The sequence below is a fragment of the Gobius niger genome (genome assembly GCF_951799975.1).
Source record: "Gobius niger genome assembly, chromosome: 18".
Taxonomy (NCBI): Eukaryota; Metazoa; Chordata; class Actinopteri; order Gobiiformes; family Gobiidae; genus Gobius; species Gobius niger.
The window spans coordinates 2,325,849-2,348,834 of record NC_136869.1 but is presented as its reverse complement, the minus strand read 5'-3'; the positions used below and the strand labels follow the sequence as shown (position 1 = coordinate 2,348,834).

Genomic DNA, 22,986 nt, shown 5'->3' with positions numbered 1-22,986 from the left:
GGGAAAAAGCACCAAAACAGCCACAAAAAATGGGAAGAAAACAAGGATGTAAACGCGACAAATGTAACAAAAATTCACCAAAATGTGACAAAAACTCAACAAAAATGTGATAAAAATTCAACAAAAATGTGACAAAAATTCAACAAAAATTCAACAAAAAAATGACAAGAATTGAACAAAAAGTGACAAAAACTCAACCAAAGTGAAAACAAAAAATCAACAAAAATGTGATAAAAATTCAACAAAAATGTGATAAAAATTCAACAAAAACTCAACAAAGAAATGACAAGAATTGAACAAAAAGTGACAAAAACTCAACCAAAGTGTAACAAAAAATCAACAAAAATGTGATAAAAATTCAACAAAAATGTGACAAAAATTCAACAAAAATTCAACAAAAAAATGACAAGAATTCAACAAAAATGTGACAAAAATTCAACAAAAATTCAACAAAAATGTGACAAAAATTCAACAAAAATTCAACAAAAAAATGACAAGAATTCAACAAAAATGTGACAAAAAGTGACCAAAAAAAAAGAATTAAAAAAAAAGGTCGACCAATTTTTTCACCTTGTTAGGCTTTATATAATTATGTTATAACCCTACTGTAAAATTGTCACTGTTATGTGGTTAAAGAACATAAAATATGAGCGGGGGTCCACCAAGATCGTTTACACCCAGGGCCCAGAATTAGGTGCTACGCCCCTGGCTGGGATGATGACAAGTTTAAATACACACATTACTCCCATCATAGCTCCAGATAAGTTTAGTTTTTCTCATCGTTTGCTCCGCAGGTGCTGGGAGATCGACGAGAGCCCCGTCCCGAGCCGCCTCATAAACTGGCCCATCATGGCGTCCGTCATCGTGAGTCCAAACAGCCTCCAGCGTCTCCTGATAAATACTTTTACTGTTTACTCATTTGCTTTTCCTCAGATAAACTTCGTGTTGTTCATCAGCATCATCCACGTCCTGGTGCAGAAGCTCCGCTGCAGCGACGTCGGGGGGAACGAGACGTCTCAGTACAAGTGAGAAAACAGCGAGAAACCGTTTCAGTGGAGAGAGATCAATGTAGGGAGGTCAATGTGGAAGGAGATCAATGTGGAAGGAGGTCACTGTGGAGGGAGATCAATGTAGGGAGATCAATGTGGAAGGAGATCACTGTGGAGGGAGATCAATGTGGAGGGAGATCAATGTGGAAGGAGATCACTGTGGAGGGAGATCAATGTGGAGGGAGATCAATGTGGAAGGAGATCACTGTGGAGGGAGATCTATGTGGAGGGAGATCACTGTGGAAGGAGATCACTGTGGAGGGAGATCAGTGTGGAAGGAGATCACTGTGGAGGGAGATCAATGTGGAGGGAGATCACTGTGGAAGGAGATCACTGTGGAAGGAGATCAGTGTGGAAGGAGATCACTGTGGAGGGAGATCAATGTGGAGGGAGATCACTGTGGAAGGAGATCAATGTGGAGGGAGATCACTGTGGAAGGAGATCACTGTGGAGGGAGATCAATGTGGAGGGAGATCAATGTGGAAGGAGATCACTGTGGAGAGAGATCAGTGTGGAAGGAGATCAATGTGGAGGGAGATCAATGTGGAGGGAGATCACTGTGGAGGGAGATCACTGTGGAAGGAGATCAATGTGGAAGGAGATCAATGTGGAGGGAGATCACTGTGGAGGGAGATCACTGTGGAAGGAGATCACTGTGGAGGGAGATCACTGTGGAGGGAGATCAGTGTGGAAGGAGATCACTGTGGAGGGAGATCAATGTGGAGGGAGATCACTGTGGAAGGAGATCAATGTGGAGGGAGATCACTGTGGAAGGAGATCACTGTGGAGGGAGATCAATGTGGAGGGAGATCAATGTGGAAGGAGATCACTGTGGAGAGAGATCAGTGTGGAAGGAGATCAATGTGGAGGGAGATCACTGTGGAAGGAGATCACTGTGGAAGGAGATCACTGTGGAGGGAGATCACTGTGGAGGGAGATCAGTGTGGAAGGAGATCACTGTGGAGGGAGATCAATGTGGAGGGAGATCAATGTGGAGGGAGATCAATGTGGAGGGAGATCAATGTGGAGGGAGATCAATGTGGAGGGAGATCAATGTGGAAGGAGATCAATGTGGAAGGAGATCACTGTGGAGGGAGATCAATGTGGAGGGAGATCAATGTGGAAGGAGATCACTGTGGAGGGAGATCAATGTGGAGGGAGATCAATGTGGAGGGAGATCAATGTGGAGGGAGATCACTGTGGAGGGAGATCAATGTGGAGGGAGATCAATGTGGAGGGAGATCACTGTGGAGGGAGATCAATGTGGAGGGAGATCACTGTGGAGGGAGATCAGTGTGGAGGGAGATCACTGTGGAGGGAGATCAGTGTGGAGGGAGATCAATGTGGAGAGAGATCAGTGTGGAAGGAGATCAATGTGGAGGGAGATCAATGTGGAGGGAGATCAATGTGGAGGGAGATCAATGTGGAGGGAGATCAATGTGGAGGGAGATCAGTGTGGAGGGAGATCAATGTGGAGGGAGATCAATGTGGAGGGAGATCAGTGTGGAGGGAGATCAATGTGGAGAGAGATCAGTGTGGAAGGAGATCAATGTGGAGGGAGATCAATGTGGAGGGAGATCAATGTGGAGGGAGATCAATGTGGAGGGAGATCACTGTGGAGGGAGATCAATGTGGAGGGAGATCACTGTGGAGGGAGATCAATGTGGAGGGAGATCACTGTGGAGGGAGATCAATGTGGAAGGAGATCAATGTGGAAGGAGATCACTGTGGAAGGAGATCAATGTGGAGGGAGATCACTGTGGAGGGAGATCAATGTGGAAGGAGATCACTGTGGAGGGAGATCAATGTGGAGGGAGATCAGTGTGGAGGGAGATCACTGTGGAAGGAGATCAATGTGGAGGGAGATCACTGTGGAGGGAGATCAATGTGGAGGGAGATCACTGTGGAAGGAGATCACTGTGGAAGGAGATCACTGTGGAAGGAGATCACTGTGGAAGGAGATCACTGTGGAGGGAGATCACTGTGGAGGGAGATCACTGTGGAGGGAGATCAATGTGGAGGGAGATCAATGTGGAGGGAGATCAATGTGGAAGGAGATCACTGTGGAAGGAGATCACTGTGGAAGGAGATCACTGTGGAAGGAGATCACTGTGGAGGGAGATCACTGTGGAGGGAGATCACTGTGGAAGGATCAGGAAAAAAGATCAGGAATATGAGGAACAAATACTGCAAGTGCAAGTGGAAAGTATTCACACCCCTACACATCCCACAGTTTGTTACAGCCATGTTGGATTACCGGGGGTTCGAGTTACTTTGGAGTTAATTTGAAAATTGTAGTGATGCCACTGAAAGATTTGCTTTTGTGTTGCCGACATTAGCTTCACACAACTGCAGATCTTATGTTCCTTCTAGAGTTATATTAGAGATCTTTGCTAACGGCTATAGGAACAACACACTGCTAATGGACTCAGGAGAAGAAGGAGAAGGAGAAGAAGTAGAAGTAGAAGGACAAGAAGAAGGACAACAAGAAGAAGAAGAAGGACAAGAAGACGAAGAAGACGAAGAAGAAGAAGAAGAAGGACAAGAAGAAGAAGAAGAAGGACAAGGAGAAGAAGAAGGAGGACAAGAAGAAGAAGGAGGACAAGAAGGACGACAAGAAGAAGGAGGACAAGAAGGAGAAGAAGAAGAAGGACAAGAAGAAGAAGGAGGACAAGAAGGACGACAAGAAGAAGAAGGAGGACAAGAAGAAGAAGAAGAAGAAGGACAAGAAGAAGAAGAAGGACAAGAAGAAGGACAAGAAGGACAAGAAGAAGAAGAAGAAGAAGAAGAAGGACAAGAAGAGGAAGAGAAGAAGGACAAGAAGGAGAAGAAGAAGAAGGACAAGAAGAAGAAGGAGGACAAGAAGGACGACAAGAAGAAGAAGGAGGACAAGAAGAAGAAGAAGAAGGACAAGAAGAAGAAGAAGAAGGACAAGAAGAAGAAGGAGGACAAGAAGGACAACAAGAAGAAGAAGGAGGACAAGAAGAAGAAGAAGAAGGACAAGAAGAAGAAGGACAAGGAGAAGAAGAAGGACAAGGAGAAGAAGAAGGACAAGGAGAAGAAGAAGGACAAGAAGAAGAAGAAGGACAAGGAGAAGAAGAAGAAGAAGAAGAAAAAGAAGAAGAAGAAGAAGAGCACTTGTTACTTAAAGGCACTAGATGGAAGTTGGTCATTTTATACTCACTACTGCCACCTCAGGTCATAGGTGTAACTGCAGCTTCTATATTAAGCTCATGACAGCACTTCAGGCCACCAACTTCTTCTGAGTGACAGTGCAGGATTTTAGAGGCAGTTGTGGTGAACAGGTCTGGGCTCATTCTACACACCAGGACATGGCTGGAACATGAAGGGGGAGGAAAATACTTAGTTTAAACATTTTTAAACTCATATATCAGGGCTCTTCAAAGACTTTTGTCACTGGGCCAGATTTGTGGGAGGTCATTGGCCACTGGGCCGATCACCAAACGTATTCAAGTATTTGTGATAAATAAATGATCATTTCATCATCATCAATGCTTGAATAGAATAGAATTGGGCCTAAACTCAATAGTTGTTTTATATTCCAGCATGTTAGGCTTTAGAAACATTGTAATAACATATTAATACAGAATAATAAAGAGCCTAATAATAAACTAGGACTACTCAGAACTGAACCAGGATTAAACCAGGGCAAAACATGATAAATCAGGGCTAAGGCAGGACTAAATCACATAAACCAGAGCAAAGGCCTGATACAGAGTAAGAGAGTTACATGTGAGACCAGCTCATCTCAAACAACATGAGTAACTCCTGCTCCTCTGCTGTGGGACATGCACCGACCAAACCCCTGAGCCGCTGCTCTGTCCAGACCTCCAGCTTTATGATCAAAGTGAAAGAAGCTCATCCGCATATTCAGCCTCTCTTTGGCCTGTTCACTTCACAAAGAGCATCTCTGCGCTTGCACATTTCCCACAAAGACGTATCGAATGCAGTGTTAATTTCGTCGACTAAAATATTTAGTCTTAATTTTAGTCAAAGTGATATTTTTGACAACTAAAATTGGACTAAAACTAAATTAAAAGTTTCTCATGAGACTAAAACTATGACTAAAATGTCCAGATGTTTTAGTCGACTAAAATAAGACTAAATAAAAATGAAAAGGAGAGACTAAAATCATCCAAACTTGTATTGAGCGTCTGAAAGAGCCTCAGATCATGTAAATTCTCTGCCAAAGGATCAGCTCTGAGCTTTGTTCATGTGGAGCAGCTCCATGAAGCAGAGGAACAACATTAAATATGATTACAATGAATATTATCAATGCAAAGTCGACTAAATTAGTCTTAAATTTAGTCGACTAAATTAACATGCAATTTTAGTCGACTAAAACTAGACTAAAATTGAATTACATTTTAATCAAAAGACTAAAACTAAAACAAAAATAAAATATGTTGTCCAAATTAACACTGATCGAATGAAGTTGGGGGAGAAAGGAAGAAAATGCACCTGATTCATGATGAAGTTAGAGCCCAGAGAGCAGGTTTAGCGCTGACCGGTTAAACACACGCGCTGTAATATATTCCCATATGTTGTGTAAGTAATATCTGATTTTCCTCATTCCCTTTTGTAACTTTTGTAATACATTACTCCCTGAGGTCAGGTGACTCCTCCTCCCTCTGATCGTCCTTAAGATGCTTTTACAGCTTCAGTTCCCCTGTGCTAAATGGATCTGTAAAGACACAGCGCTGACAGAGCAGAACCTGAGGGGACGTTGTCTTGTATCCTGTTGTTTTATGAGTGGTGTTTTCCGACCGCAGGCGTCTGGCGAAGTCCACTCTGCTGCTGATCCCTCTGTTCGGAGTCAACTACGTGCTGTTCGTTTACGTCATGGATCCAGACGATCAGACGCTGCGACAGGTGAAGATCCTGTTCGAGCTCGGCCTGGGATCCTTCCAGGTACGAGGCCCCGTCGGCCAATCACCTCCAGACATGAGCGTCCCGGTACTGGGTCACGTCACACTGGTCAGGAGGGCCTTTTTCGAAACCCATGAGAATGTTTAAGAGAGAAGCTCTGAACTCAGTGGGACATCTTCACTCGGCCTTTACAGAGGAGGCAGAATGCTTGATTAACACTGTAGTTGATAATGTTGGATTATAGGATTTAAAAACGTGGAGGACAGTTTTTGGGGTTTGAACAATGGCACGAGTGTAATCAGGACGTACAGAACGAGGCTCTGACGTCGTAGAAGAAGAAACAGCTACATTTAACAGCTTTGTCCGAGGATGAACTCAAAACTGTGAATGTTTGGAAATACTTTTGCAGGATATGTCCACTTTAAACCCATGAGACTGTTTTGAATACTGTGATATTATTGTTATCACATTTACAAAACCAAACCAAGCCTGTTCCTACCAATGGGCGAGGAGTGCGCTTCTCTATGTTCCTTATGGAGCTGACATTGCTGTAACACCGCCCCCTTGTGGCAGGGGTGACTCCCAGAGACTCTTGGGAGCATTGATTCTAATCGGACTTCAAACGTCCCAAGAACGGCTTAAAAGTCTGGCTCCAAAAGAGTTTTTCTATTTCTAAAAATCTCTATGACCCATGTGACCATATTTTTAGCCGCGCTAGTTTTTGTCTGTAAGCCCGAAAATTGGAAGCATTTTCAGTACAATGACTGGCTCCAGAGTCTGTCAATCAAGCTCTGGAGCTCTGTGGAGGCTCCGCCCACCCCACAAGAGCAGGACTTCCCGCCTTTTTGCCCTTTTAAGGCACAGGCTGCGTAGGAGGAGACAGAGCGGCCATTAAGGTTCACACACGACTCGGGAACCTTCAATGAATGCTATCACTTTTTAGGTTCGTTTTGTCAGACACTAAGGTTAGAGATGTTAAAGATCTTTTACCTTGACATGTTTCAGCGCCATCTGCAGGCCGTCATCAGAAGTATCATGTCACTTATCAGCTGTTCTTACTTCCGAGGCGTGACCAGTCTGACGGTCCCAACAGGTCCGGCAGACTGGCCACGCCCCCTGCCGCCCGGTGGATTCAGGGCGACAGGGGGCGTAATCATCGGACACGTCACCGCACGCCGGTGATGCTTCTGATGACGGCCTGCAGATGGCGCTGAAACATGTAAAGGTAAAAGATCTTTAACATCTCTAACCTTAGTGTCTGACAAAACGAACATAAAAAGTGATACAAGAACACAAGTCAATGAACGGGGCTGAATGACCTGCTCATCTTTATTATATTATATCTATGGTTCCTACAAATGTGCACTTCAGCCAGCTCTTCTCACTCTCTTGTTCACGTGGCCCCACAGCGCCTCCTGTTGGCCAATTCCACATCGCTCCAGGACGTTTTCTTTTAGAGGCGCTTGAAACCCCCTGAGTCCGTCCTGTTCCGCTCCTCAAAACGACTTCTTTCTTCTCTTTTGGCTTGTGTCGTTGCAGGGGCTGATCGTGGCCGTGCTCTACTGCTTCCTCAACAGCGAGGTGAGTCCACGTCCACCGCAGCTTCAGTTACTGCCAGTAAACGTAAATCAGTGGTTCTCAACCTTTTAGAGCCGCGACCCCCATTGTAACAGTTAATTAGGATCGTGACCCCCACCCGGGTCAGACCATGGGGAAAAAACAGGGACATTAACCCCTTAACTCCCGCCTGAACCGAGCACATTTTCTCCAGTTTGGCTTTACCCCAGTCCAAAAGCTTCTGTGAAAATAGCAACAAAACGGAGACAAAAACAACGATGGAAATGTGACAAAAAAGTGACGAAAAATGTATGAAAAAGTGGCAAAAATGTCACAAGAAATTGACAAGGAATTGACAAAAAATGACCATAAAATGACAAAAATGTGATAAAAAATTGACGAAAAAAATGTGACAAAAAATGACAAAAATGTGATAAAATTTTGACCCAAAAATTACAAAAAATGGACAAAAATGTGACAAAAAATGACAAAAAAATGATGAAAAAGTTACAAAAATGACTTGAATACCCAAATCTGATGACGTGAGGAAAAAGATCCTCTCGGTTCAGGCGGGAGTTAAGAGGTTAACCTATATAACTCTTAAAAAAACAAAGAAAAAACAATGGCTAAAACAAAAATGAATTAAATTTAGAACAAATGCTACGACACCATAATAATAATATTAAAATACATATTTTATCTATACGCTCTGGCGACCCCCCAAATTTGTCTTGCGACCCCCTAGTGGGTCCCGACCCCCAGGTTGAGAACCACTGACGTAAATAATAAAAATGTCTAGGCTTGGAGATGACTCAAACATGATTGAAACTGCATTACGTTTAAGTGTTTACATTGTTTTTAGTGATGTTTTTCTGCGACGTCTCCTTCCCTCAGGTGCAGGCGGAGCTGTGCCGCACCTGGACCAGCGCCGCTCTGAAGAGGGAGTACAAACTGAACTGCAGCGCCCCCCAGAGGGACACCAGGGCACAGTCCATCCTGCAGACGGAGACCACGGTCCTATAGTGAACATTACAGGGTCAGCGATGCAGAAGACAGACCTCAGAGACAGTGAACGCACCACGACCTGCCTCTGAGAGAAGACCCGTGTTTGTAGAGCTCTGAACTCCAGGGTGAGCAGCTCCAGGCCACGTGACGCTGATCATCTCCTACAGAAGTGTCGCTTTGGGGGTTAAGGCGAGACGCTGCTGTGGATCACTCACATGAATACATGAGGGAAAACTACATTGTTTTAAGTCAAAAATCATCGATAAAGTTGAAATAATGGATTGAGCCGGGTTTAAATCATGGTTTGGTTGACGTGTTTTGGCTCTTGTTTAGTTTTTGAATAAACTACACTGAAAAATGCCGTCTTATCTTAGATAAAAGGCTTGAAATGGGCTTGAGTTATGACGATTAATGTTGAAATAAGAGCCAATGAAACAAGTGTTAATTAATAACCTCCAGGGGCGGAATGGTCACATGTCCATTCTGGAAGAGCACAGAAGGGCCACTGGCTCCAGGGCCACCGGTCCGGCCTCTCACTTTACCTTACCCCCACCCCCTGGCCAAACCGAGTCACTTTTTTTTGCTTTTTTTCCATTGCTTTTTTTGTTGTTTTTCCGACACTCTTTGTTATGGAAGCCCGTTTCCGCCATGTTAAAAAATAAAAGCCCAACGGGAAGTCGAAATTACGAGATTTAAAGTCATAATTTTGTGTTTAAAACACCAAATTTCGAGTTTAAATCTCGAAATGACGAGATTTAAACTCGGAATTACGAGTTTTTAAGATCCGTAATCATAGACGTCAGCCTTATTTTACTTTGAAAATCCGGATGTTGTTGCCGTTCTCTTTCCTGTCTGATGCGTCTGAACTGTGGAGCTTGATCTGAGCAGAGCCGTATCTTGGAATCGTATCATGCCTGAAAAACAACTGCTAGTTTGGGGCAAACTCGTGCCCCAAACTCGTAATTTCGAGATTTAAACTCGAAATTTTGTGTTTTAAACACAAAATTATAACTTTAAATCTCGTAATTTCGATTTCCCGTTGGGCTTTTATTTTTTAACATGGCGGAAACAGGCTTCCATACTTTGTTGTGTTTTTATCCTCATTTTCATCATTGTTTAGATGCTTTTTTTTTTTTGCTTTTAGCTTTGGGTAAAGCCAAGTTAGCTCCCACCTGAACCGAGTACATTTTCTCCAGTTTGGCTTTACCCCAATCCAAAAGCTTCAGGAAAAAAGGTGTGAAAATAGCAACAAAACTGAGACGAAAACAATGATGAAAATGTGACAAAAAATGATTAAAAAAAAGAATTAAAAAATGTGACAAAAAATTACAAAATGAGAAAAAATGACGGGAAAAAATCTGATGACGTGAGGAAAAAGATCAATTTAGTTTTGTAGGTCTTAGCTTTCAAATGAGGCGCTACACTGGCCTACAGGATTTGGGTAAAGCTGAACTGGAGAAAATGCTCTCGGTTCAGGCGGGAGTTAAGAGGTTAATGGAAGTAGTGAGAGAGGAGATCGTACTCAGTTGTTTTCAGATGTGCCATATGTGGTTTGATCTCAGTCACAGCCTTTCGTGCTACACGTGGATACCAAACCTGTCAGTATCTGTTGGAGAAAACGTTCTCACTGGCAGCGTCTCGCCTTAAACTCTGTCGTCCTTCAGTGATTGGAAACTCTCACCTTCCCTCCCCTCGGGCTTGACATCCGGGAGTAGAACCTCTGACCTCCCACAGGCTGCAGACTCATTTGTGACAGCGGACTGTGTTCATTTACAGTTACCGTGTATATTTTTTATAATAAACTTGTGACAAAATCAATGTTTTTTGTGGTGATGTCGTCCCCCTTTTGTTCTTTAGCTTCTCGACAGGAAAAACCCAGATATTTTAATTTACCGACGGAGAGCTGCTTCATTTCTGGTTCAAATGTGAAAAATGTGGGGATTTCCACAAAACTTACAAACTCCAAGAACTGAGTGAAGTCATGAAGTCGGAATCTGCTCAAGTGTCTGAAGATTTATGCAGAGACTGAAAGGCTTTGGGAGGATCTCTGTACGTGGTTCACTGCTCCCTCTGCTGGTCATTGATCGAACTGCAATAATCAATGTACATGTTTTACTCAGGTTAAGTCACAGCACGCGCACAAAGACCAGGGCTGGACCGGCCATCGGGAGATTCGGGAGTTTTTTCCGGTGGGCCGACGTACTTTTGGGCCGGTTGGGCCAGTCAGACCGAGATAAGGCCCGTTATGCCTTAACACCGGCCCACAATTAGCCGGAAAAGCCATTAGCGTATTTATGTTTACAGAGATGTAATTACACAACTCCTCCAATAGAGGGATGTGACGCTTTTTATTTCCCTCTGGTGGCGCTTTCTTGAGTCATGGTTCCCAGATAATCTCGTGGGACATAACACTCATGCCCCTCACATTGCCAATATAAGAGGAAATAGTTTATTGTAACTCCCTCCAGAACCCACAGAACCTCAGACCTCTATTTTTTTATACATTTTAGACAAATGTTTGCAAGGTGCCTCCGTCTGGCCCCTCGTCGTCAGTGCAGTTCGGAAATCATCTAGTTTCCATTGAAAGGATTTACAATGAGTGCTGTGAGGCAGAAACAAAATGCAACCATTGTCCTCCATTCGTGGCTTGTACTGTTTTAGTTCAAGGCAAGGGCTTATTTGTTTAGCTTTTAGATTTGGGTAAAGCCAAGTTAACCCCTTAACTCCCACCTAAACCGAGCACATTTTCTCCCGTTTGGCTTTATCCCAATCCAAAAGCTTCTGGAAAAAAGGTGTGAAAATAGCGACAGAACTGAGACGAAAACAATGATGAAGATGTGACAAAAAAGTGACAAAAAAGTGACAAAAAAGTGACAAAAAAATGACAAAAATGTGACAAAAAATTGATTTAAAAAAAGACAAAAAATGTGACAAAAAATGGACAAAAAATGACAAAAAAATGACAAAAAATGACAAAAAAAATGATTTTAAAAAAGCCAAAAAATGTGACAAAAATTGACCAAAAATTGACCAAAAAAATGACAAAAAAATGACAAAAAATGACAAAAAAAATGATTTTAAAAAAGCCAAAAAATGTGACAAAAAATGACTAAAAATTGACCAAAAAAATGACAAAAAAAAGACAAAAAAATTGACCAAAAAAAATGACTAAAAAATTACACAAAATGACAAAAAATGACAAAAATGTGACAAAAAAATTATTTAAAAAAAGACAAAAAATTGACAAAAAAATGACACAAAAATGACACAAAATGACAAAAATGTGACAAAAATATGAAAAAAAATTGACAAAAAAATGACAAAAAAATGACCCAAAATGACAAAAATGTGACAAAAAAATGATTCAAAAAATGACAAAAATGTGACAAGAAAAGACAAAAAGTGAGGAAAACAAAATAAAGAAGTGATGATATAAACACAACCTGAGGAAAAAGATCAGTTTAGATCAATTCTGCAGCTCTCAAATGAGGCCTTACTCTGGCCTATAGGCTGTAAGGTCCAGTCTAAAAGGATTTAGATTTGGGTAAAGCCGAACTGGAGAAAATGTGCTGGGTTAAGGCGGAGGGAAAGAGGTTAAACTGCTCGTAAATACAACTAGAATTCATTTATTTGTTTACAAAACGTGACAATTTATCATCATTCAGTTTTTGTTTTGTAAAAGTGAATCCCCAGAAGTGCAAAGCTTATGGACCCACAGTTTAAAATACACAACAAACAAAGTACAGAAGCAAAGAATAATAATGCAGAATTACTGAAGGAGAAACCACCAAACCACGAGCCGGTTAAATTTACCCATCCAGTCTCTACACATCATAATATTCAAATCAGATTTATATAGTTTGTACATCAGGGCCAGACCAACATGTGACCAGTGTGACTCATCAGCCATATGGGTTTGTAAGCAAAACGCAGCTGTACGTTTGGCTTAAGAAGCTTTTTATTTTATTTTGTGATCAGGTTTTTATTGAGTTGCGCATGTTATCAGGTTTACGTACCAATTCCATATGCAGCACACAGTTTTTATATTTCCCCCCTCTCACCCTTTGTGATAATGGGGTATGAGCAGTTATGCACAATACATGTTCATATATAATTGAAGGCAATAAAAATACAGTAAGACAACACCACACATAGACCTTACACGCTCACACACTCACTCACACCCCCCCCACCCCTACTGTCCAGGCATGGTAAAAAAAGAAAAAAAAGGAAAGATCAAGCAACACTGGTAGACAAGAGTGACAGAGGAGACAGAACAGACATATTTGCTCATTTCCTCCGTCAGTGACATCTACAGAAATAGCTTTGGATACATATAGTTATGTAACATTTTAGATTATACTGTATTTGGAATACATATAATTATGTACTGTACATTCATGGTTATTACATACAATCAAAGCATTTGCAATCAAGAAGCTTAAAGGAATAGGCCACCGTTTTTACACACTGAGATATGTTCTTACCTGAGCTTTGACGAGTTCTTTAGGACCTGTCTGATCTTCACCCGTGCCTTCAGTCACGTAAACAAAGCGCAGACGGCGTTAGCATTTAGCCTCTCCCTCTCTCCTCTATAGCTCCAAAACAGGTGAAGATAGAAGCTACCAAGCTCTTCCACGTTTTCCCTATTTAAATATGGTTACGTGAAGTGTTCCACTACAAAGTATAATTACACTAAATTACACAATGTGGATTTTCTAAGCGGATAAAAGGTGGGACTATATTGTAAGGCGTAATAATACCAGGAGTAGTTTGGCATCCGCACAGTAAAGTGAAGATTACTGTGCGGATGCCAAACTACTCCTGGTATTATTACGCCTTACAATATAGTCCCACCTTTTCTAACGCCGTCTGCGCTGTGTTTACGTGACTGAAGGCACGGGTGAAGATCAGACAGGTCCTAAAGAACTCGTCTAAGCTCAGGTAAGAACATATCTCAGTATGTAAAAACGGTGGCCTGTTCCTTTAAGAAGCTTTTTAAATATGTACAAAGAATGTGATTCTTTCGGGGCTCTACAGGCCATGCTAAAGCTGGTGCACCTACGATGATGATTTTCCCTCTTAATCGAGGTGTCCTTCTCGTATTATGTTCATGAGAAGGAGCGATCACTGGAGTGAGTCGGCAGAGTCTTATAATATAATACAAACATGGTGAAATCTGTTGTTCTCAGTGAGCTCCAGAAGCCTGACCCACAATCCCATATGAATGCACTGACCACAGACCTGTGTCTACACGTGCCCTCTGTGAATAAAGCTTGGACAACCTTGTGGTCACTGATCAACTGTGAGAACAATAGTCGCTTACCAGCACCAGTGTGTTATTAATGACGACCATGAAACACTGAGAAACACAGGCTGGTAAAGCACAAGTGTATTATGAGGTTTATTATGATGAAGTCCTGTCAGGCTTTTGTTTTAAAATCACAGCTCATTATTATTCAGTTATTTTCCTTTACATTATGTCTGGCCCTAAATGAGCTCGACGGCCCTGCTTTACACGGTCATGACGTCATATCTTTTATACTTACTTTTAACCTCTTAACTCCCGCCTGAACCGAGAGCATTTTCTCCAGCTTTACCCAAATCCTGTAGGCCAGTGTAACACCTCATTTGAAAGCTAAGACCTACAAAACTAAATTGATCTTTTTCCTCACATCATCAGATTTTTCTTCATCTCTTTTTCGATTTCTTTGTCCATTTTTGTCACTTTTTCGTCAAATTATTCGCATTTTTTTGGTCAAATTCTTATCACTTTTTTGTCAATTTTTCGTCCATTTTTTCCTCAATTTTTTGTCAAATTTTGTCATTTTTTTGTAAAATTTTTGTCACTTTTTCGTCCATTTTTTCTCACTTTTTTCACATTTTCATCATTGTTTTCGTCTCAGTTTTGTTGCTATTTCCACAGCTTTTTTCCAGAAGCTTTTGGATTGGGGTAAAGCTGGAGAAAATGTGAAAAGTTAAGGGGTTAAACATTGCTCAGTGTTGATAAATCAAAGGCACATGTTCATAAATACGGCTTTATTTGTGTAAACAGTTTCACATTTACCACAGAATAAATAATTTTCCAAATCTGTCAGTATTTAGAATAAATACAATATATTTCCCTCATTTTAAACTAATAAATATTTCACAAAAGTAAACAGTATTATTAAACAGTATTATTAAACAGTAAGTGCCGTCAAATTCAAATAAACATTCTCTGGAACAAAAGTATAAATATCTCTGACAAGAAAGAAAACGGATCTCAGGAAAGTAAAGCTCACTGGACTTAAAAGTGTCAAATGAACAGAATGTTTAAAATAGTTACATAATGATAACCATGTTTTTGTTACTTGATCATTTCTAACTCCACACGCCCCCTGCTGGTGACAGTTACTTTTTGTGTTCTCTTCAATTACTGATTTCTTCAGCAGCAGCGGTGGAAGAAAGAGAGAAAAAAGAGGAGGAGACAGGTGCAGAGGTGGAGGCATCAGAGGAGGAGGGGCCCATGGAGGAGGAGGAGGGGCTCATGGAGGAGGAGGAGCTCATGGAGGAGGAGGAGCTCATGGAGGAGGAGGGGCTCATGGAGGAGGAGGGGCCCATGGAGGAGGAGGAGGAGCTGGATGGCTGGACAGTGGAGGTGATGATGGAGAGCAGCGACACGTCACGACTTGGAGCCGATGTGGAGGCTCCAGCCTGAGCTGTGGCGCTGACCTGTTTCCTCCTGCACAAACAGAACAAGCTGGATCAGAACAACGGAAACAACACGGGCCAAAACATCAGGAAAAGACAATGGGTGAGGATCTGCTTCTGTCTGGTCCTTATGGAGCTGACATTGCTGTAACACCGCCCCCTGGTGGCCAGGGGCGACTCCAAGAGACACTTGGGAGCATAGATTCTAATGGGACTTCAAATGACCCAAGAACGGCTTAAAAGTCTGGCTCCAAAGAGTTTTTCTTTTTCTAAAAATCGCTATGACCCATGTAACCCATGTGACCACGCTAGTTTTTGTTTAGCAGGCCGAAATTTGGAAGCATTTTCAGTGCAGTGACTGGCTCCAGAGCCTGTCAATCGAGCTCTGGAGCTCTGTGGAGGCTCCGCCCCACGAGCGCAGGGTTTCCCGCCTTTTTCCCCTTTTAAGGAACAGGAGGAGCCAGAGCGGCCATTAAGGTTCACACAGGACTCGGGACCTTTTTCAATGAATGACCCGCTCGTCTTTATTATATTATAACTCTGGTTCTGTGGCTGTGGCCGGGGTTAAACCATGAATAACATCCGTCTTGAACGATAGAACGATACCACAGCCTTTGGATTCGACACCGGTACTTTTGAGCCAATATCGATACCGATAAAAACAGTAATGTCACACTTTTCTGATGGGAAGATTCCACACAGTTCCCAGAGCCTGACATTACAGTTTTGATCAGAGACGGTCAGATTAAGACTTGTTCCTGTGACCGTGAGGAAGTGGCTCCTGTATTAACTTTCTATTGAACCTTCTTGACCGTCTGCAAGTCATTATTGAACACAGGCTGGTCATTCTCACTTCCACATGTTTGTCTGAACATCTTCCTAATTTTATCCTTTCATGATTTTCCTTTCGTGCAGCTGAATCGAGCCTAGTGGTTAAAGAGTGTTCTGTCTTTGAAGCGCTCATGTCTCTCACTGACTTTTTAAACCGATCCTTATACAAAAGGAAATCAAAAGTGTGTTTTTATCATTTCTTACTTTAGCTGCAGAAGCGCAGATCGGACCCACCAGGCTTTAGGGTAGATGCAGAACAGGGCTCGGTTCTCCGTCTGAAAACTGCACCAGAAACATCGGGATTAATGCAAAATCGTATAAAGCAGTATTTACAGTATAGTAGTAGTACTTACATGAGGGCTTCTACACAGTTTCCGCTTTTGGACTGTTTCAGGACTCCGATGATGGGCTCTTGAATCCGATTCCTGCCCACTGAGGTGCAGCACTCGGTCAACTTCTCGTCTCCTACTGGAAAACAAACATGAATAAGAGTTTAAATAATACAAACATCATGGATTATAAAGTCTGCCTGTAAGTATGAGATGAAGCTGAGCCCACACTGACCTGCAGATCCAGACTGAAGCAGAGACATCAGGGCGAGCAGCGCACACACTTTCACAAACGGAGACATTTCGGTGAAGGTTCAGAGTTGATACGACAGAATAAATAAAATAAATAAAGCCGGTGAGAGCGGTGAGAGCGGTGAGAGCGGTGAGAGCGGCGAGTGAAGGCGCAGACCGAGCACAGGCTTTTTAACGGCGCAGAAGCAGAAGTGACTCTGACTCATCTCTGTCATGGTTCAGCTTCTCGGGATTTCCACCGTCGAAACTTTCACAACTTGAGATCTGGAAAGTGACGAGGTTCCGGACGGGAAGAGAGCAGCAGGACATGAGGAGACACGTTTAACAGAGAAAAGAAAAGACAAAACATTACATTTCTTTAGATACTTTAACCTCTTAACCCCCGCCTGAACCGAGAGCATTTTCTCCAGTTCAGCTTTACCCAAATCCTGTAGGCCAGTGTAACGCCTCATTTGAAAGCGAAGATCTACAAAACTCATCTAAATGGATCTTTTTCCTCACGTCATCACATTTTTTTCCCATCATTTTTTTTTGGGGGGGTTTCAACTCATTTTGTAAATTTTTTGTCAAATAGTAAATTTTTTGTCACTTTTTGTCACATGTTCATCATTTTTTTGTCATTTTTTTGTCATTTTTTTGTCATTTTTTGTCATTTTGTTTTTGTCAATTTTTTGTCAGTTTTTTGTTAATTTCTTCATCATTTTTTCGTCATTTTTTTGTAATTTTTTCATAATATTTGTCAGTTTTTTGTCAATTTTTTGTCCGTTTTTCATCATTTTTTCGTCATTCTTTTGTCCGTTTTTTGTCAATTTTTTGTGACATTTTTGGTTCTTTTTCATCATTTTTTTGTAATTTTTTTGTAATTTTTTCATAATATTTTTAATATTTTGTCAATTTTTTGTCCGTTTTTTGTCCGTTTTTTTGTCCGTTTTTTTGTCAGTTTTTTGTCAATTTTTAGTCCGTTTTTTGTCAGTTTTTGTCTAAGTTTTCTCACTTTTTTGTCACATCTCCATCATTGTTTTCGTCTCAGTTTCGTTGCTATTTTCTCACCTTTTTTCCAGAAGCTTTTGGACTGGGGTAAAGCCAAACTAGAGAAAATGTGCTCGGTTCAGGTGGGAGTTAAGGGGTTAACCATATTTCGTAACAATAATGCACTGGTTTCATGCAGCGCTGTGACTTTGCATTATTCATTCACTCCATACTCGGTGGTGGTAAGTTTATAGCCACAGCTGACCTGGGGTAGACTAATGGAAACGAGGCTGCCATTCTGCGCCATCGGCCCCTCTGACCCCCACGCCTCATTTGGAAGCTACAAAGCTTTGAGTTTAGAGTGAGCCGTTCCTTGTAGTAACAAAACTGAAAGAGAAACCCCCGACATCAATGGTCGGAAAAAGTGAATTTCTGGTTTGGTCTCACGCCAAGACCTGGAGAAGGCGACCCACGCGTTTATCAGTTCTCGGTTGGACTACTGCAGCGCTCTCTGCTCTGGCCTCCCACACTCGTCACTCCACCGGTTACAGTTAGTGCAGCAGCAGCAGCTCGTCTTCTCACCGGTTCATCCAGACTCAGCCTCACTCCCGTCCTCTCCTCCTGCACTGGCTCCCGGTCCGTTTTCGGATTGATTTTAAAATGTTGATGCTTGTTTTTAAAGCCCTCCATGGTCTCGCTCCTTTATATCTGACTGAGTTGTTGACCGTACGTCGCCCCAGCAGAGCTCTCCGGTCTCCGATCAGACGGTTCTGGACGTGCCCAGGTCCCGGTACAAACAGTGGGGCGATCGTTCCTTTGTTGTTGCCGCGCCTAAACTGTGGAACAGCCGCCCCTCAGTCTGCGAGTTCTCACGGACCTGTCCCTTTTTAAATCCAGATTAAAGACTCATCTCTCCAAACTAGCTTTTCATACTTACAGCACTGAATTGTGTCTAGGTTGTAATTATTTGGTGTTTTTAAAATGTGTTTTATCTTTCTGTGAAGCACTTTGGTCCCCCTGGTGTTGCTGTAAAGTGCTATAGAAATAAACTGACTTTGGTTGAATTTACAGGATATTTTTTAAAACTAACAAACTAACGTTTAGCTTTTGAGATGCTAGCAACACATAAATGATGAGCTCAGCTAAACACTAATTAACGATGAAAGATTTTTTTTGATGACGTCAAAATCCCGACTTTCCCACAAAAACCACATGAACACAAACCAGTGAGGGGCGACACGGTGGCACAGCGGTTAGTGCTCGTGCTTCACAGCTGGAAGGTCCGGGTTCGATTCCCACCTGGACGGAGTTTACATGTTCTTTGCAAGGTGGTAGGTGTGGTGGTTTCCCCCACCACTAAAAACATGTACAATAGGTGAATCCTCCAGCCACCAGCCTGGCTCCACATCATGGAGATGGGTCCCCAATGCCGGCCCGCACTTGCAGCTCCTATACTATAAAAAGTAGAACATCAAAGTGTCAGCAGTGCGAGGTTTGCAGTCCTCGTGCAGGGGGGTGATGAAGCAGATACAGAGATGATTACACAGTTTCCATAGTGATTATGTTGCTTTACAGTCTTGTAGAGTCTGACCGCAGTGGGGATGATGGACCTGCTCCTTCTTGTACTGAGGGTGCCTCAGTCTGCCACTGAAAGAGCTGCTCAGCTCCTCTACAGCCCCGTGTCACTTTATTGTTACGATTAAACACTTTTTTTTGACACGTTTGTCATTTTTTCCATCACTTTTTCATTTAGTTTTTGTCGCTGTTTTGACAGTTTTAGATTTGGGTAATCTTTGTTTTTAGTAGTAGTGGTCGTAGTAGTAGTAGTGTTTATAGCGACGGCATCACTAATGGTACAAATAGTAGTTTATTGTGTTTGTTGTATTTATTCCTTATTTATTTGACTGCTTATTCACTGGTGCCTCTTGTGTTGTTTTGTTTTGTCTCTTTTGTCTTTTCTTAATGTAATGTGTCTCCTCTGCACCTTTGGAAATATGTACTTAAAGAAAACAGATTTGGGTAAAGCCAAACTGGTTAAATCTTCATTTATTTTACATTTGTTCCATTTATTTGCGCTAAAACGGCCGAGTCACTCCCTTCAGAGAGTTTCCACTGAATGACTTTAATGACATTCAAGGCCTTAAATGTCACTAAAGTGTCAGAGTTCTTACAGGTTTTCCAGCAGAACTTCCTCAGGCTGAAGGTTTGGTCCAGGCCTGTCCCGCTGTTACAAACGCTCACATGGACGAGTGACTCACAGGACGCTGCGGTTACTCAGAGACCAGAGCAGATCAGGGACGTGACGAGGCGTTTCAGACTAACCACTAGGCCATCGATGGAGTGTCTTCAGTTACAGAAACGAAAACTGACTCCACGAAACGGTGACCGGACGAGAAAACGAGAAGGAAGCGACCGGCGCCGTTTGGGGTTTTCTGTGTCATTCGGAAAGTAAAAGAAAACTGCATCTGAAAATGAATCCGACTGTGAGGCTGATGACAGACTCACAAACACGGAGGAGGAAAAGTTAAAAGTGCAAAGTGAGATAAAGCCTGTGAGTTTGTAAGTAGTCACTGTATTGCAGAATAACTAAAGGTAAACCGTCTGCAGTACAAAGTCAGAGTGGAAGAAGTACTGCATGTTCTTACTGAAGTAAAAGTGCAGATACAGGACCAAAAATGTACTTATGTAAAAGTATCTGGTGTCATTTTTACAAAAGTATTTAAAAGTTTATTGTGCAGGATATTTTTAAATGCATTCGTGTGTGTCTTTCACATAAAAGTTCAATTAAATATATTTATTATACGGCTCTTCACAACGTAAGTAGAACGCTCCGTTGATTTGAATGGGATTTCCCAACGTTCTACCGGTCATTATTTTCTGATAAAGGACCTCTGAGAAAAATAATGACGCTGCCGATGGCAACGGAGTTCGTGCTTTCATATCACTCCGCGCGTACGTAGTAGCGACACTATCTGTCCCGTCACTGCGAGAGAAGTTGGGGGAATCGCTCGTGAAGTTAGCATGAGTCTGACTTTCAACTTACCCAGAGATTCACCACCATTTCTCCTCTCCAACTGCGCCTTAAACTTAGCAGCTAGGCTAGCTACTAGCCTTGCTGCTTCTAGCCTAGCAAAATGTTGCCTAGCAACGCGCAAACTTTTGGGAACTATTTGTCGCGGAAGTCATTAAATAAACCTTTCGACCTTCATAAAAGTGTACGAAGTTTATGTTGTGTTCTCAGTTGGCAAATGGCCGTATAATAAGCGGGATAATGTATAGAACGCTGGTCATTATCGGGAAAATAAGCACCTTCAGGGCGAAACAAGACCCCTCCGCTTCGCGTCGGGGTCCGGTTCGCCCTGTCGGTGCTTATTTTCCCGATAATGACCAGCGTTCTATACATTATCCCTTACTTATTATCCGGCTCTTCACAGCTTAAGTAGAAGCTCCGTTGATTTGAATGGGATTTCCCAACGTTCTACCGGTCATTATTTTCTGATAAAACCTCTGAAAAAATAACTCCGCTGCCCATGGCAACGGAGTTGGTGCTTTCATATCACTCCACACGTACGTAGCAGCGACACTATCTGTCCCGTCACTGAGAGAGAAGTCGGGGAATCGCTCGTGAAGTTAGCGTGAGTCTGACTTTCAACTTACCCAGAGATTCACCACCGTTCCTCCAACTGCGCCTTCAGCTAAGTAGCTAGGCTAGCTAATAGCCTCGCTGCTTCTAGCCTAGCCAAACGTTGCCGAGCAACGCGCAAACTTTTGGGAACTATTTGTCGCGGAAGTCATTAAATAAACCTTTCGGCCTTCATAAAAGTGTACAAAGTTTATGTTGTGTGTGTTCAGTTGGCAAATGGCCGAATAATAAGTGGGATAATGTATAGAACGCTGGTCATTATCGGTAAAATAAGCACCTTCAGGGCGAACCGGACCCCGACGCGAAGCTTATGTTTATGGTCCATAGTTCGGCAAAATGTCAAAGTTAAAGGGGGGGCCTCACTTATGCAGCCCACTGTAAGTACGGCCAATCAAACTACACTCAAACACAGAGGACCTTCCCTTTGGAATCATTTAGCCCTCGCTCTACTATCAATTCTTTCAAAAGAGAGCTGAAAATAATGATCTGTAAATAAGTTTATGCTGCTCAATAGATCATAGAGCATTTAAATGCTTGATGTGTCATTATTGTCTTGCTTGTTCATGTCATTTTATGCCTGTTTAATATGATTTTGGGGAGACCTCATGGTTTTCTCACTCTCTCTGCACAGTATTTTTATCTTCTTTAATGTACCTGCAAATGTGTATTTTTAACATCATATGTGCAAAAATAAAAGCATGTGTGTAAGTGCTTTATTTGTCATTGTACAACGAGATTGTGTTCCGGTGTTGGGCTAGTCCTGTCCCGCGTGTTGTTGAAGCACTGCCTTCAGTCTCCTCTGGGGTGACTCCTGGGTTTGTCCCTGTTTCAGAGCGTGGTGTCCTGCACTGCTCAGCTCCTCCTCCTCCCTCTTCTGTCAAGAAATGTGTGGAAATGAGGAATGATTTGGGGAGAAATTGTGGCAAAAAACTTGGTTTCTTAAGCCCTGCCTTAACCGAGTGCATTTTCTCCAGTTCTGCTTCACCCAAATCTAGGCCAGGGAATCTCCTCTTTTGTGTTTACAGTCACTGGTCATGGAACAGGCTCAAGACTCTTTCCTCCACTCTTTAGTCTCTTCTTAAATAAAAGAAGTCCTTTCATTCATTCACAGGCTCAGTTTAGTGTAAAACGTCGCTAATGAGCAGGAATCCCCGTGTTGTCCTTTAGGACCTGCTGAGATCACTCTCTTACTGTTTCCTTCCTCTTTTGTTTCTGTTTTAAGACTTCTCACATTTAGACCAATTTAAATCAAACTTTCCCCAAAACTCTGAGGTTTTTTTTCTTCCACATTTGTAAAACTGGGCTTCACAGAATTAAATCAAAGCTGCAGTTCATTCAAAGTGCTTTAACAGAAGGACACGAGTGAAGGCGAGTCAGACGGATTTATAGAAATGCAAATACTGAGGTTTCAGTTTAAAGAGGAAGGAAGGACCTCGTCTCATTACTGTAGTACTGCAGTTTTCCAGTACTGCAGTCTGCGGTCAGTGTTGCAGTACTTACACATCGGAAAACTGCAGTATCACGAGGTCTGTCTGTCACACAGGAAGTTACTCACGTGTTCACTCCCCAGTGACGGCAGTGGAAGTCAGTGTGTGTCAGATGCCCTCCCGTCCTCTGGTTAGACTGAGGAGCGACAGCCTGGCTGGTTTGTTACTTCAAGTCTCGTATCTCAATGGAGACCAGGTCTTTTTTTTAAAACGTGTGCATGACATGGAGAAAATATAGAGATACTGAAATATTGGGATAATGTAACAGACCCAGATTTTGG

The 22,986-nt window shown here is 42.3% G+C and overlaps 2 protein-coding genes across 2 annotated transcripts in view; one reads left to right on the top strand and one right to left on the bottom strand.

Annotated features, from left to right (window-relative positions):
• LOC306977870 (vasoactive intestinal polypeptide receptor 2-like) overlaps positions 1–8,519 on the top strand; it is a gene marked incomplete at its 3' end in the record, with an annotated part of 29,135 nt that extends 20,616 nt beyond the window's left edge. Inside the window, exons 5-9 of the mRNA XM_079576309.1 lie at positions 795–864; positions 934–1,025; positions 5,843–5,981; positions 7,479–7,520; positions 8,391–8,519. Coding sequence (XP_079432435.1) covers positions 795–864; positions 934–1,025; positions 5,843–5,981; positions 7,479–7,520; positions 8,391–8,519 — 472 coding nt within the window. The remainder of the gene's footprint in view (positions 1–794; positions 865–933; positions 1,026–5,842; positions 5,982–7,478; positions 7,521–8,390) is intronic.
• Positions 8,520–14,912: 6,393 nt separating this feature from the next.
• LOC306977869 (uncharacterized protein) lies at positions 14,913–16,705 on the bottom strand (the record flags this gene model as incomplete). The annotated part of the gene is made up of 4 exons (XM_079576308.1): positions 16,590–16,705; positions 16,379–16,490; positions 16,230–16,307; positions 14,913–15,225 (listed from the first exon to the last, which is right to left on the bottom strand). Exons 1-4 carry the CDS (start codon positions 16,654–16,656, stop codon positions 14,913–14,915), a joined length of 570 nt encoding a protein of 189 aa, XP_079432434.1. The 5' UTR covers positions 16,657–16,705.
• Positions 16,706–22,986: the final 6,281 nt, after the last annotated feature.